Below are 15,229 nucleotides of genomic sequence, written 5' to 3'. Positions count from 1 at the left end.
TGCCACGTGCTTTATACAGCATGCAACAACGCCACGAGCTGGAGGCGCAGCAGGGGCTGCACAGCCTCCTCGACAGCTCCAGCATCCCTGGGGGGAGCATCCCATGGGAACCATGGCAGGTTTCCCCCCCGGCTGCTGCACCTCCGATGTGCTGTCTTTCCAGTAACACAAATATTAAATATGCTCAGTCTGTAATAGTTTAACAATCTTTGTCAGCAACAATATTTACTTTGGCAAAACCAGAACTGCAAAAGAAGTAGACGTGTCTGTCAGACAAGTCCGCAGCAAGGTCTTTGGTGGAAGCCAAGAAGTGAAGCAAAGGCTCCTCTCCAGAGCCTGAGGAAATATATTGCACAGAGACTCATAGGAGAGATGCTGGTGACTTCAAATGGGAGGCATCACTGCAGGAGAGCATCTGCCTCTGCCAGCTTCAGGAGAACTAGCTCCTCCAGGCTCAGTGATTCACAGCCGTTCTCCGGGTGGCCTTGCTCTGGGCTGAGTGCGCAGTGATGCTGGAGTAAACTTGGGAACCAGGGGATGACTGATCAGGATCGAGGAGGGACAGGAAGAACGGAGGGAGTGGGAATGGGAGATGGCTGAGGAGTGGAGGCAACAACAGCAGATGCTTGCACAGAACCGCAGCCCCGCGAGGACCCACTGAACCCTGCCCCATGTGCCGGCTGCCGAGTGTCCATTTCTGGCTCTCCCTGCTCCCAGGTCATGCAAGGTGGTGGAAATCCATCCTGACTTCTGGCTGTGCAAAGGACAGCCCCTCCAAAGCCTGGCTGTATTCTCTGTACGACTTGCTCCTACCTTGGACCAAAACACATTACACATCTCCATCTGTACCGTACTAGCTGGGGTGCAGCAGCTCCACTGGGATGCCACATCCCTTTGATATCTGCATGTGCAGCCTGAGCAGCTGCCTCCAACATCCAGAGCTCACAGGCTCCAGCCTGATCCAGTTCAGACTGCAGCCAGGACGGTTCCTGGGCTTTCAGCCCCTCAAGCACCATGAGGCCATGACAAGGTGCCACCACACGTACGGGGGGGTTCCACCTCTCATCCACATGGAGCAGAGCTGTGCAGGGACTGGGCAACACCGTGTTGGAGGCAGGAAGCCTGGTGAGCCTGGCTGTATGGAGAAGTGTGCTTGTCACCCTGGCTGGGCAGAGCCTCCCTGATCCCACATCCCTGCCTGGGCATGGCCAAGATGAGCCCAGCAGGACTGCCTGAAGGGCGAGGCAGGCAGGAGGAGAGGGCAGCAACAGGCTAACCTCTATCCTCTCCAAGATTTCCGTTGCCACCAAGGTGAGGTCTCCTCATCACACAGTTTTGTCATGAGCTGCTCCAGTTCTCATGAGAGTGGCTGCTAAAACTGGGGAGGGGGGAAAGAGAAAAGAAAGAGAACCAAAGTTCTTTTCAACCTAAGGAAGTGTTAAAGGCACTGCTGTCCTCTGTGGGGACGTGTCGATGGAGGAAAACCAAAGTACCAGAGCAACTGTGCTGTTGATTGGCCGTAACTGGAAATTCAAACAGTTTATATGCTGGGAAAATGACTCCAGTTTCCCCTGGATGTGGCACCTTCACCCTGTGCGTTCTCTGGCATGACAGGAACACTGTGCTGGCTGCTGTATCCTGCCTCCACCAGCCTCCCTCTCACCACTGCTGCAGGTGCAGGTCCATGCTGGTGTTTAGGTTGAGATCGGTAACGTCTAGGAAATCAATGTTGAAGATGCTGGGAGCCACGGGGGTGAGCGAGCCAAAGCCGGTGGCGGAGCTGGGGGGGGTCAGGTCCAGCCACTCCATTGTTTCCCATGGAGACTCAGTGAAGCTCATCTGTAAACCGGCGCCGTCAGCAGGGGAAGGGGAGAGCTGGGTGTCCATGGGCGAGAGGGGAGGCTGTAAGATCTCCTGAGAGGGGAGCAGTTCATCGGCGGCCTTGCCAGGGAACCCCTCCATCATCCCTTCGAAGTGGGGCTCCTCTCCCCCCATCTTCAGCAGGGCGATTTCACTGACCCTGCCCAGGGGGCTGTGGGCACTCAGCAGCACCTCGAGGTGAGCATCACCGCTGCCCGGGCAGTGCTCGAAGGGGAGCTGGGCTGAGGAGACCTGCTCAAAGGGGGCGGGTGCCTTGGGGAGCGCGGCGCTGGAGTTCCCTGTAGACACCGTTATCTGAGGTACTTTCTGGAGGCAGGACTGATCTTCCTTGGCATTGGCTGGCATTTCTGTCAACAGATGTGAGGGGTTTGAGGTGCTCCGGCAGTGCCCACCACTGCTGGGCACAGGGGCATCACCTCAGCCTACGGAGACCCCCTCCCCACTCAACCCGCTTGGCATTGCTCACCCACCCTCCTTGGGGGAAGCCTCGCAGGTTCCTGCTTTCTGACCTTGCCTCCCCTGGCTTTGGACACTGTCTCTAGGGCACGAGCACTGGCAGCTGTCCCCACGGGCATGGGGAAGGGCAGAGGCAACCACTCTGCCCAGGGGAGGGCTCCGGCAGTGCTCTATGCAGGAGATGGCACTGGCAGCACTGGGAGTGGTGGAGGGCAGGAGGAGGCTCTGCGTGGGCAGGGTGCTGGCAGTGCAGTGCACAGGCTGCTGCCTTCTGTCCCTTCTCTCTGCATAGGTGGTGACCAAGCCTGGATTACCCCACCAGGACCTCAGGAGCAGGCTCCAGGAGGGCCAATGTGCTTTTGTGTTCAATCTCAGTGGCTGCTGGCACAGGGAGGGCAAATGAAAGCTGCACTCAACCCAGGCAGCTCTACGGGAGTGCACAGAAAGCACTGAGCCCCACATGGTGCCAGCTCAGAGGTGAAGGCCTGAAGGGGAACAGGGAAGCAGTGCCTACCTCCGCTCTCGATCAACACGTCCAGGAGCTCGTCCATCTGCTGACTTCGTGTCATCTGCTGCAGCAAACAACAAAGAGGAGAGTAGAGGGCGTTAGGAGGAGAGTCTCTCCAGCCACAAGCCAGGAAGGTGGCTGTAGGCCCCACGAACAGCTTTCTCCCATGCAGGAGAGGTGCCACACCAACATGGGGCTGGCAGCTGCATTCAGGTGAGCACTGCAGGGACATGGGAGAAGCACGGTAGCTCTGGGGAGCACAGCGCCAGGTTCCCCCCACCCTGCTCAGTGGCCACCACGCACTGCTCCTTCCCAGGGCTGTCAGGACACAGGGACTTTATGGACCCAGCACCTTGCACTGGCATGTGCCTCCTCGCACTCCCTGCAGCCTGGGGGGCAGTGCATCATCTTCCTCCTCTTCCTGACCTGGAAGGACTTCGTGCACGCGTCCCTGCCAGCACCAGCCCATGTTAATCACTGCCAACAGCACTGCTCCACTGTCCTGAAGGCACCATCATAACCAGCACTGAGGCTGCAGACAGATTGTCACAAGAAGTAAGGGGCTCATGGGTGATGGAGACAGTCCTCCCCATGGGAACAGTGCTCCAGGGTTAGGCGAAGGGAGGCAGATGGCATGGAGCACAGAACTTTGCTAACAGGCTAAAGAGGGACGGGGAGGTTTCCTGATGACTTGGGAATGCTCAAGAGTCTGTTTCTCACGTCACACTGAGCACCCAAAGAAAAGTACAGTGAAGTCCTGGGTGTCTGTGGGGGATGTCAGCGCCCCAGGGTACCTGGAGCAGGACAGAAGATGCTGTCCCATCCAGTATGGTGTCTGACTGCTCTATGGCAGTCATGCAGCACCTAAGTCTTCAAGAAAAGCCTGTTCCTTATGGAACAAGCCTGTTCTACCCAGAGACCCTATACTGGGTTATACCTCCTGAGGATGAGTTACATCAGCCTCAAAAGAACACCCTGCACAGCCCTAGCCTTATAGAAAATAAAAACCATGCAGTTACCTGCTTTACTGCATCCTCATAGGGTGGAGGCTGCTTTCCCTCTGAGAGGGCTGGGCTTGACTTACAAAAAGTTGGGGATGGAATAGAAAACTTTTGACCTGCCTGCGTAGGCATCTGCATGGGGAAATACAGGGAAATGGAGTCAGTGCAAAGGGGGCCCAGCTCTCTTTCACCCCTGGTGAGGCCGGTCTGGTGCCAGGGAAACAGGTATGTGGGTCAAATCAGCTCAAACTGCTTGGCTTCCAGGCAGGAGGAAGGGAGATAAAGCAGCTCCACCAGACTAGCTCTGAGAGCCAGGGCCAGGCTGACCTCTGATCACTGCTGGAGCACAGGCACGATGCTGCAGAGCATCCTAGTGCAAGGGGAAGAGAGAAACTGGGATGAACTGGGGCTGGGATCAGCAGCACCTTGTGATGCTTTCATGTGTTGGCAGCGTGTGCCCACTTCAAGCTTTTGTCCCTGTGCAGAGGGCTGAGTGAGGAGTGGTGGTTGCTGAAGGGACAGCTCTCTGCTGTGCTGGTTGCCTGGTGGGGAGGCACATGTTCTAACTCACTGCAAACTCCAACTGCAAACCCTGCTTTATCCTCCCAAGAAACAGTTTCCCATATGACCAGGGAAACTGCCCTCCTTCAACCTAGTGGTCAAAATCCCTCGCTCCCTGCTAGGAGCTGCAATGGCTTGGGGAGCTTAGCTGGATGTAGGAATATAGCCAGGGCTCTCCCAGAGGCTGCGGGATCTGTGCTGGTGCTTCCCTGCTGTGGATAGAGCTGTGCCAGGGCTCCATGGGATGGGGGGAGCTGTGCCAGGATTCTCCCAGGGGCACCACAAGCTGTGCCAGGGCCTCCTGAGGGGAGAAGGCAGCTGGCTTAGGGCTCATTAAGGGCAGAAGCAGCTGTGCCAATGCTCCCCCAGGGCAGAGGGAGCTGTGCCAGGGTTCCCTGCGGGGGAGGATTTGCCAGTGCTCACCCAGGGGCAGAGCGATCGCTGGGGCCCCCTGGGGAAGAGGGAAGCTGTGCTAGGGCTCCCCCAGGGCAGAAGGAGCTGTGCTAGGGCTCCCCCAGGGCAGAAGGAGCTGTGCCAGGGCTCCATGGGGCATGGGAGCTGTGCTGTGGTCCCCAGGTGGCAGCAGGGTTCCCCAGAAGATGCCCTGCAAAGGACCCTGTGGTGCCCCTCCAACCCATTGCCAATGTTCAACGGGGATTGATGGGATGCTCTCAGCCTTCCCAGGCAGCACTACAGCCCCCTGCGTGCCCACCCTGGGTGCCAGCAGTCCCGGGCTCCTCGGGAAGGACTCAAACTGAGATGTTGGGACTGGCTGCCCACAGAGCCCAGTGTGTTCACTGCTGCAATGGGCTGTATCCACTTACCGGTGCTGTGCGAAGGCAACTGCTGGCCTGTGGGGACCCACTGCGCCCTTCTGAGCTGGGGGACACCGGGAGGAGATAGTGGCTGTTGGGAGAGGGCGGCAGGCTGATGTGCTGGGGGCTCTTTGCAGCCCCGAGTGGAGAGTGCTGGGGGGAGCACTGCGGGCTCAGGAATGTCGAGGAGGTGATGGTGCTTTGCCCTGCAGGCTCCAAGCAGTGGCTATTTACAATGTGAGGCAGCTGTGGCACCCCACAGTTACTTAACTTATCCGAGCTGTTGGCTTGGCCTTTCAAGGCAGTTTGTTTGGATGCAAATGGACAGCTGGACACTGTGTTTTCTTGCTTGATGGGGACACCAAAGAAATGAGGAGCGGGCTGCTGCTTCTCCTCAAGGCCATTATTTCTCTTTCGCTTCTGGAGCTGCATCCGTAGCTCCTCCACCTGCCTCTGCTCTTGCTGCAGTTTCCACGTCAGTTCATTGATGACCTTCTGCTTCTCCACCAGCATTTTGTCTTTCTCTGTGTCGATCCCTTCCAGCTCCAGCTGGATGCTCCCTCCATTCATGCTGCTCATGAGGCTTTCTTCAGCACTGCCATGAACTGGAGATGGCTGGAGACCAAACTGTGGAGAAGACATGGGCCCATCGTTGAACGTGTCTGGCAAAGAGCCACTCACAGAGAGGTCGGAAGAGGCTGGAGAGATGGGTGGTGTGGAGCTGGTGCTGCCAAAGTGGTAGAAGCCATTGGATAACATGCTGGTGGAGGACTGCGACTGGTAACTAGACAGGGTGCTGGTTGGAGTGACTGGGAAGGTGACGGTGGTGATCTCGCTGAAGCTGGGCACTGCGTTGCTGCTGCACTCCTGGAAGGGCCGCAGCCGTTCCATCAGCGCTGTTTTGGTACCTGACACGGGCAGGCCTCGTATTCGGAGCTGCTGCCTCAGTTCTGATACCTGGGAGGAAGATGATCCTTTTAGAAACCCAACATTTCTAAAAGGGAGTCTCAGATCACAGGCTCCCAGCTTTAAAGCTCTGACCCCCAGGGGCTCACTGTCTCACCTGCAGTCACCAGAATCACCCTGTACACCCATCACCACCCCACATCCTGCAGGATCACGACCTTTCCTAACAGGAAAACCTTTCTTCCTTCAGTAACTGAGACTCCTCTCCATGAACCAGCAGTGGTCCTTGAGCCATGGAGGTAACCCAAGACTCTCTTCCTAGCAGTAGATTTCTAAGTGAACAAAGGACTTTCACACTAAAGGAACTAGCTGATGGCATCTAGCTCAGGGAATGTGACTATATACCTGAGAGTCAGATACCCCATGGTCAGGCATCTACACAGTTCAGACGTCTGAACTGGGGCATCGCTATGGCCAAACTGATGCTGTTTCTACCTCACCTTATTTCTTCCTCTAATTATGAATATTTCCCCCAGGTCTCTAGTTCTAAAGGGACCTGGCCTTCCCCGTGGCTGAATATAAAAGTATAAAAGAGTTGTTGATACGAGTGATTCTCATTCATGCCCTGTCTGTCACGCTACATGAGAGATTTAGGTGCTCGTAGTGCTCATAGCTGCAGTCTCCAGGAGATACCTGCTTGTGCAGAGAGCTGAGCTGGCCTGGTTGCAGTGACCACTGAGAAGCTGAGTCACTAAGAGGAGGCCATGCTGACATCCCAGCTCCTGGCTGCTCTGCCAGCAGCATCCATGGTGGCCACCATAAACTCACAGAAGGCATGGAGCTGTGAGCTGCAGGAGCAGCAGCACTGATTGTCCTTCAGTCCTTGACCTGATGGCCTGGCCTGCAGCCCTCCTGAGTTATACCTAAGGTTTGCTGACACATTCCCTGGAGGAAGGCACCCACATGGCCCTGCAGAGCAGCAAACCAGGTTTTCAGTTGCAATCACAGTAACAGATTCCTGACCCAATGTGATGTACTCCTGGGTTTGCTCACAGCACAGTGCCTCTGGTTTGCTGATCAGCCTGGGGCACTACAACACACACTTTGAGGATTGCAAAGCACATACAGGGGATGAGATTCTGCTCCTTATGGTGACAAACTTTGCACTCACTTTCAGATCATCCAAGTTTGACGGCAGAGGGCCTGGCTTGATTGCTGAGACACAAGTCTGGCCTGAAAAGGTGGTTTTCACAGGAGAAAGAGGGGTGGTGTTGACAGAAGTTGAAGAATTTGAACTTTTGACCAATTGCTCATTTGATTGCCTGGAATAAGAAAGGAGATTTGGGGTAACTCATCTATCCCCCCGGGGTCTCTGTGCCCACTGTACCATCTCTTTGCTCCTTTGGGACTGCCATCTCCCATGAGACCTGATGGGCTGCCAACCCCAAACAGAACCAGGTTGGGCTGTAAGGAGTTTTCTGGTGGTCAAGCCAGTGCACAAAGCCACGCTAGCTTTGCAGGAGGCTCTGGAGTTTCCAAGCTTTTATGTTCCCAAGCTTGCAATATCTGAAGGGGGCTACAAGGATGCTGGAGAGGGGCTCTTCATCAGGGACTGTAGCGATAGGACAAGGGGTGATGGGTTCAAACTGAAACAAGGGAAGTCCAGGTTGGAGATAAGGCAGAAGCTCTTCCCTGTGAGGGTGCTGAGGCGCTGGCACAGGGTGCCCAGAGGAGCTGTGGCTGCCCCATCCCTGGCAGTGTTCAAGGCCAGGTTGGATACAGGGGCTTGGAGCAAGCTGCTCCAGTGGAAGGGGTCCCTGCCCAGGAACTGGATGAGCTTTAAGCTCCCTTCCAACCTAAATCAGTCTGGGATTCTATGATTCTGTTTCACTTGTATGCGTCTATCCCCCTTTTCACTGGCACAAATGGGTACAGAGGGAACAACTTGGACAGAAGACTAAACCCTGCTATTGGCATATTGCTACTCACTTTACTTGGCCTTGGTGCATCCCTGGGTAGCTGAAGTGCTGCTGTTGCTGCTGCTGCTGCTGGCTGAGGATCTGGAGCTGCAGAAAGAGCTGCTGTTGCTGGAGGAGTCTGGCATATGCAGAATCCATGGGTGGAGGGGACTTCTCTGCCTTCTGGTCTGGAGGGATGTACTGGTGATACTTCAGCTTCTTCACCTTGGGCTTGGTGTCCTTGGGCTTTTTGTGACGGTTCTTGCTGTCACTGGATGATTTGGACTGTTGGTGCAAGAAGGAAAGGAATTAGCTGGGAGAAGAGCTCCGCCACCTCTGTAGGAACTCAAAAGCCTGGGAGAGAGCAAGGGCAGCTCCTGCAAGCACCCTGACCCCCCCCCAGCTTCAAGAGCTGCTCAGCCTGCATGTAGAGGACTCCCTCAGGCCCCTGCACCATCTCAGTTGTGTGGGAGAGCGCATGAGATGGAGAATGACCCTCCTTGCCTGGAAGACAAGAGGAACCAGCCTCAAGCTGCACCAGGGCAGGTTTAGATGGAGCCGAGGAACAATTCCTGCCCCAGAGGGTGCTCAGGCATTGGAACAGGCTGCCCAGGGCAGGGCTGCAGGCACCGTCCCTGCAAGTGTTCACACAGCGTGGAGACGAGGCCTCAGTGCCGTGGGTTAGGGGTGGCCTTGGCAGTGCTGGGGTAAGGGTTGGACTGGATGAGCTTAAAGGGCTTTTCCAATCCAGTCGTTCTATGAGTTTGTGATTCTATGACCCTATGAAGGACTTTTAGTGTTGCCTTGTATTTCTTTCTGCTCCTAGCCCCAGGGGACATTTGCAGTGCAGAACCTGAGCATTCACCTCTAGCAAGGCACGATGCTATACCTTGTACTGTTATGAAAGGAATCAAATCACAGTATGGGACAAGGTTTGTCTCCTGGCATTATCCCAAGCCTTTAGGCTAACCACCAGAGCTCCCACACACGTGGGGTGCAGCACACGGGCTTGAGCACAGCCAGGTTCCCTGTGCTTGATCCCTGTGCGGGGCAGCCTGGAGGCTCAGGACCCACCTTCACGGCGGAAGGCACTGGGAGCGTGGGGCTCTCCTGCCCCGCCGGCTGCTTGGGGCTGTCACATTGGATGCCCTGCGCTGCTGTGGGGTCCAGTGCGTGGCCATCGGTGCTGCAGGGCTGGTCCTGCACAGGAGAGGTTTGTGTGTGATAGGAGCCAGGACGTGTGGCCGGAGCCAGGGGTGCCTGGGACCCCATTTCCCACAGCCCATGTTGTCCCCAGTCCATCCCACCCCAACAGGTCTATCCCAGTTCAATATCCCTACTCTCCCAGGCCATCCCAGTCTTTCCCACTCCTCTGTCTCCCCAGCCCATCCCAGTCCACCCTAATCACCTCAGCCCCATATCCTCACTCCACCTCCAGTGCAACCCTCAGTGTTCCCCTCTCACCAGCCCCAGTCCTTCAGGTGTGCCCCGCCCATCCACTTCAGGTCCTCCCAGCCTCCCCAATCTATCCCAATCCCTCCCAGTCTGCCCCAGTCCACCCCAGTTCCCCCAGTCTGCCCCAGCTCACCCCAGTTCCCCCAGTCTGCCCCAGCTCACCCCAGTCCATCCCAGTTCCCCCAGTCTGCCCCAGCTCACCCCAGTCCATCCCAGTTCCCCCAGTCTGCCCCAGCTCACCCCAGTCCATCCCAGTTCCCCCAGTCTGCCCCAGCTCACCCCAGTCCATCCCAGTTCCCCCAGTCCGCCCCAGCTCACCCCAGTCCATCCCAGTTCCCCCAGTCCGCCCCAGCTCACCCCAGTCCATCCCACCATCCCCCTGCGGTACCGGCGCTGCCCGGCAGGGGGTGCTGCAGCTCCGTGTCCCCCCCGTTGCCCACCTGAGGCGCGGGGCCCGCGGCGGGCTCTGGGCCCTTGGCGGCCGGCGGCGGCTCGGCGGGGCCCGGGGAGCCCTCGCTCCGCGCCTGCTCCGGGGACAGCCCGTCGTTGCTGCTGTCCTCCTCGAAGGCGAAGGCGTCCGCCGCCTTGGGGAAGCTGACCTGGGTGCCTGCCGGGAAGAAGCGGCGATCTCAGGGCCCTGCGGGTGCACCCACCTCCGTCAGAGCTGGCTCTGAGCGCAGGCCGCCTGTGGGGCTCGGGGGCCTCGGCCTTGCGCAGGGGCAGCGCCTGCGGCCGCCCGTGGCCGAAGTGGGTGTGAGAGGAGGCGGCATCGGCTGCTGGCCCGTAGGGAGGGTGTGAGAGCCTGGCCCGCATGGGCACGGGGTTTGACAGGGCTGAGATGGGGAGATGCCTCTGTCCGCAGGCTTCACCCGCACGAATGCTTCACACTGAGAGCCCCCGACATGGCTTCTCCCCATAGCCGTGCTCTCTGCTGCTCCGGTGGGCAGGAGCCCTTGACCCCCGCCTTCTGCTGCCAAATGAGGCTCTGAAGAAATGCCGGCCTTGTGAGCACCGGAGGCCGCAGGTGGGGGCAGAGGAAGGAGCAGCGGGGCCGCGCTCGCAGTCTCCTCGTGCTCGCGTCTGGCGCTCGTCAGGCGGCTCGGCCCGCGGACAGCGAGGTGACAAAGGGGGAAGTGGGGACCAGCTCCCACCTGCCCCTGCTGCCGCCCTGACCCCTGCCCTATCGCACAGATAACGTTATCGCTGCCTGCTCCGGCTCCTGGGGCCAGGGAGGGCGAGGACGGGGGGAGCCCTGGCTCCCTGCCCCGAGCCGCTGCCCTGCCGCTGTATTGGAGTAGGACGTGAGTCCCGTGGAGAGCCTTTCTTCCTGCTCTCCAGCGCACGGAGCTCCTTGGATGCCCCCTCTCCAGCATCCAAACGGTGTCTTCCCTCCGGAGCATGCAGCCACAACTAAGCCAGCTGATGCAGCGCTGGGGTGGATGAAGGCGTTATCCACCAGAGATGCTTTTGTAGTGGGCACTGGGCAGAGGTTTGAGGCAGAAATGAGGGACTCCATAAATAGAGAGAAAAATTGCAGACAAGCATGGGCATCCTTGCTCTGGGAAAAATGACAACACGCGAGGACTGGGGATGTGCAGGGCTCCCGCTGCGCTGGCATTTAATAAGCACGCGTTTGGAAGTGGTGCCAAAGCTGAAAGCCCAAGGGACCTTTGGGCCACAGCAGCAGCCTGGAGCATGACAGGAATGTGCTGCATCCTGCTGCTTGATACCAGGGGCCTGTGCCGGGTAGGGAATGCTGCCCTTATCTGTCCTGCTCTCACCCAGCCCTTATTGTTTCAGGATCCCATGTCTCTGCTGTAATCTCAGGCAGAATGGTGTTTGCTCGGGGCTGTTTCTAATGCACTGGGTATTGTCCTCTCAAGCGAATTGGACAAAGTGATGACAAGGACCTGGTAAAAAAAGGTTCTTGTATCACGGCTTAGCTATGTAGGGCACTGGCGGCCTCCTGTCACTGGGACGTTAGGGCTTTCGGTTGGGGTCTGGCACTTGCTGCTCACCCTGCCGGAGGTGATTAGAGGAACACGTCAGCTGAACTTTCCACTGTATAAACAGTTGAGATTCCAAGGTTAAAGTAAAATGATTTTAAACCCTGTCATCTTTCTGGTATTGCAAGAACAAAACGTTCACAAGTGCCAGTGCTCATCCCTGCTCTATGTTCTGTCCTTAGCTGTGAGCACCACAAGGTGCCTCTGACCCCAAAAAGCAGCTTGAAGATCCTTCAGCCTGGGACTCTGTTCTGCAGAAACCTGAGGGCTGGGATTGTGTGCCTGGTGCACTTGCACCTCCTCACGGCACCCAACATTACCAAGTAACTTCATGGTTAACCCTAATGTGCTGTATGATTCACCCTAAATGGGGTAAAACTCACAGGGGACAGTTTTTCCTCAGCCATGTGATAGAAGGGCGTTGTGCAAGGGAGAAAGTTCAAATGGATCCATTTTTTTCAAACCAGACTTTTTGTTTTTATCAGTTTTGTCCTGTAAATCTCTCTTTACCACGAGCTCCTGACAAGGCAGCTGGAGGGAAACGCTGTTCCCAGCTCACTTGTCCAGCCTCCAAGCCTCTGCTGCAGTGAATAAAGTCGGGCTCAAACTGTCTCAAATGTTTATAAGGGTGGGGGGGATCTTTATTTTCTGCTGTTCTTCCCTTCAATAAGTGGCTGGGGAGATTTTAACTGAACTCTCATTAAAAGTTCCTCTTGAGGCAGAGTCCTGGAACATTTCACCTCTGAAGAGGAGAGCTGTGAAACGCTGAAAAAGGAGCAGCTCAAGGGCCACACTAGAAAAGCCAGAGCAGGAAAACCAACAGCAGGAGCAACTGTGAGGCACCATAGAGCAGTATTGGAGCCTCATATATCTTGTATCACTTATGCTGGTTTATGAGGTGAAATGAAAGTCAAAGTCCTTCCTGTTTCAATTCCTGTTTTCAGTATCACTCCTGTTGTTCAAACCTCACTCCTGTCCCAGGGCCCTGCCACTGTCCCCAGATTGCTCTGAGCCCCAGAACAGGCACCTAACATGGGATTTTGCCAATGGAAATAATCCCATGAATTGAGGAACCAGGAGCAATAGAACGAGCAGCTCCCATGGGGCACAGCATCTCTCAGATGCTCAAACACAGGCTGCTGTCCTGGTACTGCAGGACTCCACTGGCTTTCCTGCCCCTTTCTTTGCCTTTGGATCTCCCTGTCCTGGTATTGGCCCTGGTGAAACCTGAATCACCTTTTGCTTTGTGTCAGCTCCCACGCCAGCCTCCCTGCAGCAGCACAGGGGGAACGAAAGTGAAGGATTTTGCTTCCATGCTCTGGTTGGGGGGTAGGTGGTAGACAAAACCGAGCTTAGGCATAAGTCAAGTGCTGGGGACTGGTAGGTAGGAGTGAACCCTGCAGTGGGGTGCAGGCTGCTCCTTGTGTTCCCCAGCAGTCTATCACCCCAGGGATGCTTCCTCACCCCAGAGATGCAGCATCCTACTCTGTTGGGCCATGCATCCCACTAACATCAGTGGAAATAAGAGAGAACCGAACTGGAACACTTCACTCCCACCTGCTGCAATGGGAAAGCTTGACAGGGCACAAATGGGCAAACCCAAGCTGGCCTCACAATGTGTGCACCTAGGTCCTCTCCCTCAAGAGGGACGCAAGAATGTTTTGTCTCCCGCAGTATCATTTATGTGCTCAAAGCCTTGGCGAGAGAAGCAACTTAAGAAGAGAGGTCCTGAGGAGCATTTCGCAGTGGTTATTGTTCTGAGATGAGAGCTCTCTTTTCCTAGATCTGGGTAAAATAGCCCAGGCTGTGCTGGACTGGGCTGCTTACTGTGAAAGTAGTTAAATTTAAGTAATAAATGCAGCTTTTAAGTCCAGGTCAGTCACTTCCTGCAGCCGCTGCAGTACATCCTCTTAACCTTGCCAGCCCCGTGCTATGCACACAACACAACATGCACGTTCACTTCCACTACCTTTTATGGCCTCTTTCACAGCGGAGTCGACAGGAATAATATTCTTCTCCACCAGCTCCAAAGGCCCCGGCCTGAGAGCAATCTTTTCATTGAGATCATCTGCCAGTCGGGCTCTTTTCAGCTTCATTTGAGTAGACTGAATGGACCCTTCTGCAGCTGAGTCTAAAAGGCCAAATGGAAGGCATCAGTTTGGGACCTGGGGCACCTCCAAGCACAGTGCACAGTGAGAATGTGCTTTCCCTTCAATGCAGCCAAAATCTGGGCTGCAGCCAGATGGCTCAATGCACAGCAGGAGCTGCTGTGAGGCTGGGAGGCAGAATGCTGGACTGGATGAGGCTGATGGGATTTGAGATATAGGTCCTCCTCTGAGCCTGAGGTCCAACTTCTCATTCCCAGGCAAAAGTCTTTGTCTACTAGCCTAGGCTTGCAAACCCATCTTGCAGCTGGGGCATCCTCCCCAAGGATCAGGAATGATCTGCAATGGAAACTTCATTAACAATTGCACTAATGTAGGGACCAAAGTGGACTCCAGCTCCTGCCTGCTAGGAACCCACTGGCCCTTGCTGGCTAATGCAGCTGGATCCCTGCTTCTGGGGAACAGCTGCAGAAATGAACCATTGACAGTGTTTGACAGATGGAGTAAATGTCTTGCACTGGAAGAAATAAAGCTAAGGTTTTGGGAGTAGACATTTGGAGGCAATGTAACAGCAGTGCTCCAGGACTTCAGGGAAAAAACAAGCTGCAGAGGAGCATAACAAAGGCAGCTAGATCTGGAAGCTACAACCCTACCAAACCAAGCTGAAGAAGTCTATAGTTATTGAGTGGTGATGTAAGAGTAGACAATTAAACAGACATTTCCTGAACAGAGGTCGTCTAGCTCCTCTGGTGGCACAGACTTGAGTAGTGAAGGAGTGGGATTCTGAAACAGACCATGTCTATATCCTTGGGGGTCTAAAGTAAGAAGGGCTACATCTAGCTTGTGCTGTCTTCAAAGACTGGAGACTCTTCTAGAAGAGAGACTGTAGGCAACAGAAGTTACAGGGCTTGATACCATGGAACAGTTCTCTGCAGAAGGCCAGAAGAGCTGATCCAGGGTAACTCCTGGCCTCAGACTATACAGGGCAGTAAACACACTTGAGGTGAACCGTAACAGAAGGTGTCCCTGTAAAGCATTTAGATGATGTGAAGTCTCAGTTGGCCAGTTTCAATCACCTCTAGGTCCTGTTACGAACCACATAGACACGTGAGTCCATGATATGCCAGGGTACATGTCCTGTATGCAGAGGTGTGTGTGGGGCAGCACAGCCAGCTTGCTCAATAAAAAGCCAGGTAGTGTCTGCTCCAGCTCTCCTCTGGCTGTGTCTGCCTGGCCTTGCTTATGCCTGGTGACTGCAGCTGCCCCCACATCTGGTTTATAGTCCCCTAACTCCTCTAGTGCTTCTGTGGTTTAACCTAAGGGAAAGACACTTTCCACCTGATTGATAAACAACCAGTGGTGCTAGCTCACTCTAGGGATGGACAACCAAGGGAAAAGCAAGGCAGGGGCAGTGATCTGGAATGGGTCCCTGCCTCAGCCCTCCTGTGTGGCAGAGGAAAATGAAATACAGACTTCAGCCATGCCAAGAGCAGAGGCCAGCAATTACAGTTGCCAGAGAATGATCTGCTTCTTCCAGGCATCTGACAGGACTACAGGAGAGAGGCTGCACATCCTCC

General features: G+C 55.6%; 1 protein-coding gene across 12 annotated transcripts in view; it reads right to left on the bottom strand.

Moving 5' to 3' along the window:
• Positions 1 to 597: 597 nt before the first annotated feature.
• MYOCD (myocardin) overlaps positions 598 to 15,229 on the bottom strand; it is a 224,899-nt gene continuing 210,267 nt past the window's right edge. For 10 of the 12 annotated variants that reach the window (XM_061364257.1, XM_061364678.1, XM_061364908.1 and 7 more), the window contains 9 exons: positions 13,517 to 13,678; positions 9,982 to 10,148; positions 9,161 to 9,286; positions 8,118 to 8,371; positions 7,300 to 7,450; positions 5,232 to 6,179; positions 3,865 to 3,978; positions 2,852 to 2,909; positions 598 to 2,228 (listed from right to left, as the gene is read on the bottom strand). In XM_061364257.1, coding sequence (XP_061220241.1) covers positions 1,660 to 2,228; positions 2,852 to 2,909; positions 3,865 to 3,978; positions 5,232 to 6,179; positions 7,300 to 7,450; positions 8,118 to 8,371; positions 9,161 to 9,286; positions 9,982 to 10,148; positions 13,517 to 13,678 — 2,549 coding nt within the window. In that variant the 3' untranslated portion in view covers positions 598 to 1,659. The remainder of the gene's footprint in view (positions 2,229 to 2,851; positions 2,910 to 3,864; positions 3,979 to 5,231; positions 6,180 to 7,299; positions 7,451 to 8,117; positions 8,372 to 9,160; positions 9,287 to 9,981; positions 10,149 to 13,516; positions 13,679 to 15,229) is intronic. The other 2 variants (XM_061364599.1, XM_061364507.1) reach the window with 2 other exon arrangements.

This window comes from Neopsephotus bourkii, unplaced genomic scaffold (genome assembly GCF_033783945.1).
Source record: "Neopsephotus bourkii isolate Nb327-2 ecotype Australia unplaced genomic scaffold, CSIRO-AGI_Nbou_v1 NB_5, whole genome shotgun sequence".
NCBI lineage: Eukaryota > Metazoa > Chordata > Aves > Psittaciformes > Psittacidae > Neopsephotus > Neopsephotus bourkii.
The sequence above is the reverse complement of the archived record's forward strand: the minus strand, read 5'-3'. Positions and strand labels throughout refer to the sequence as shown.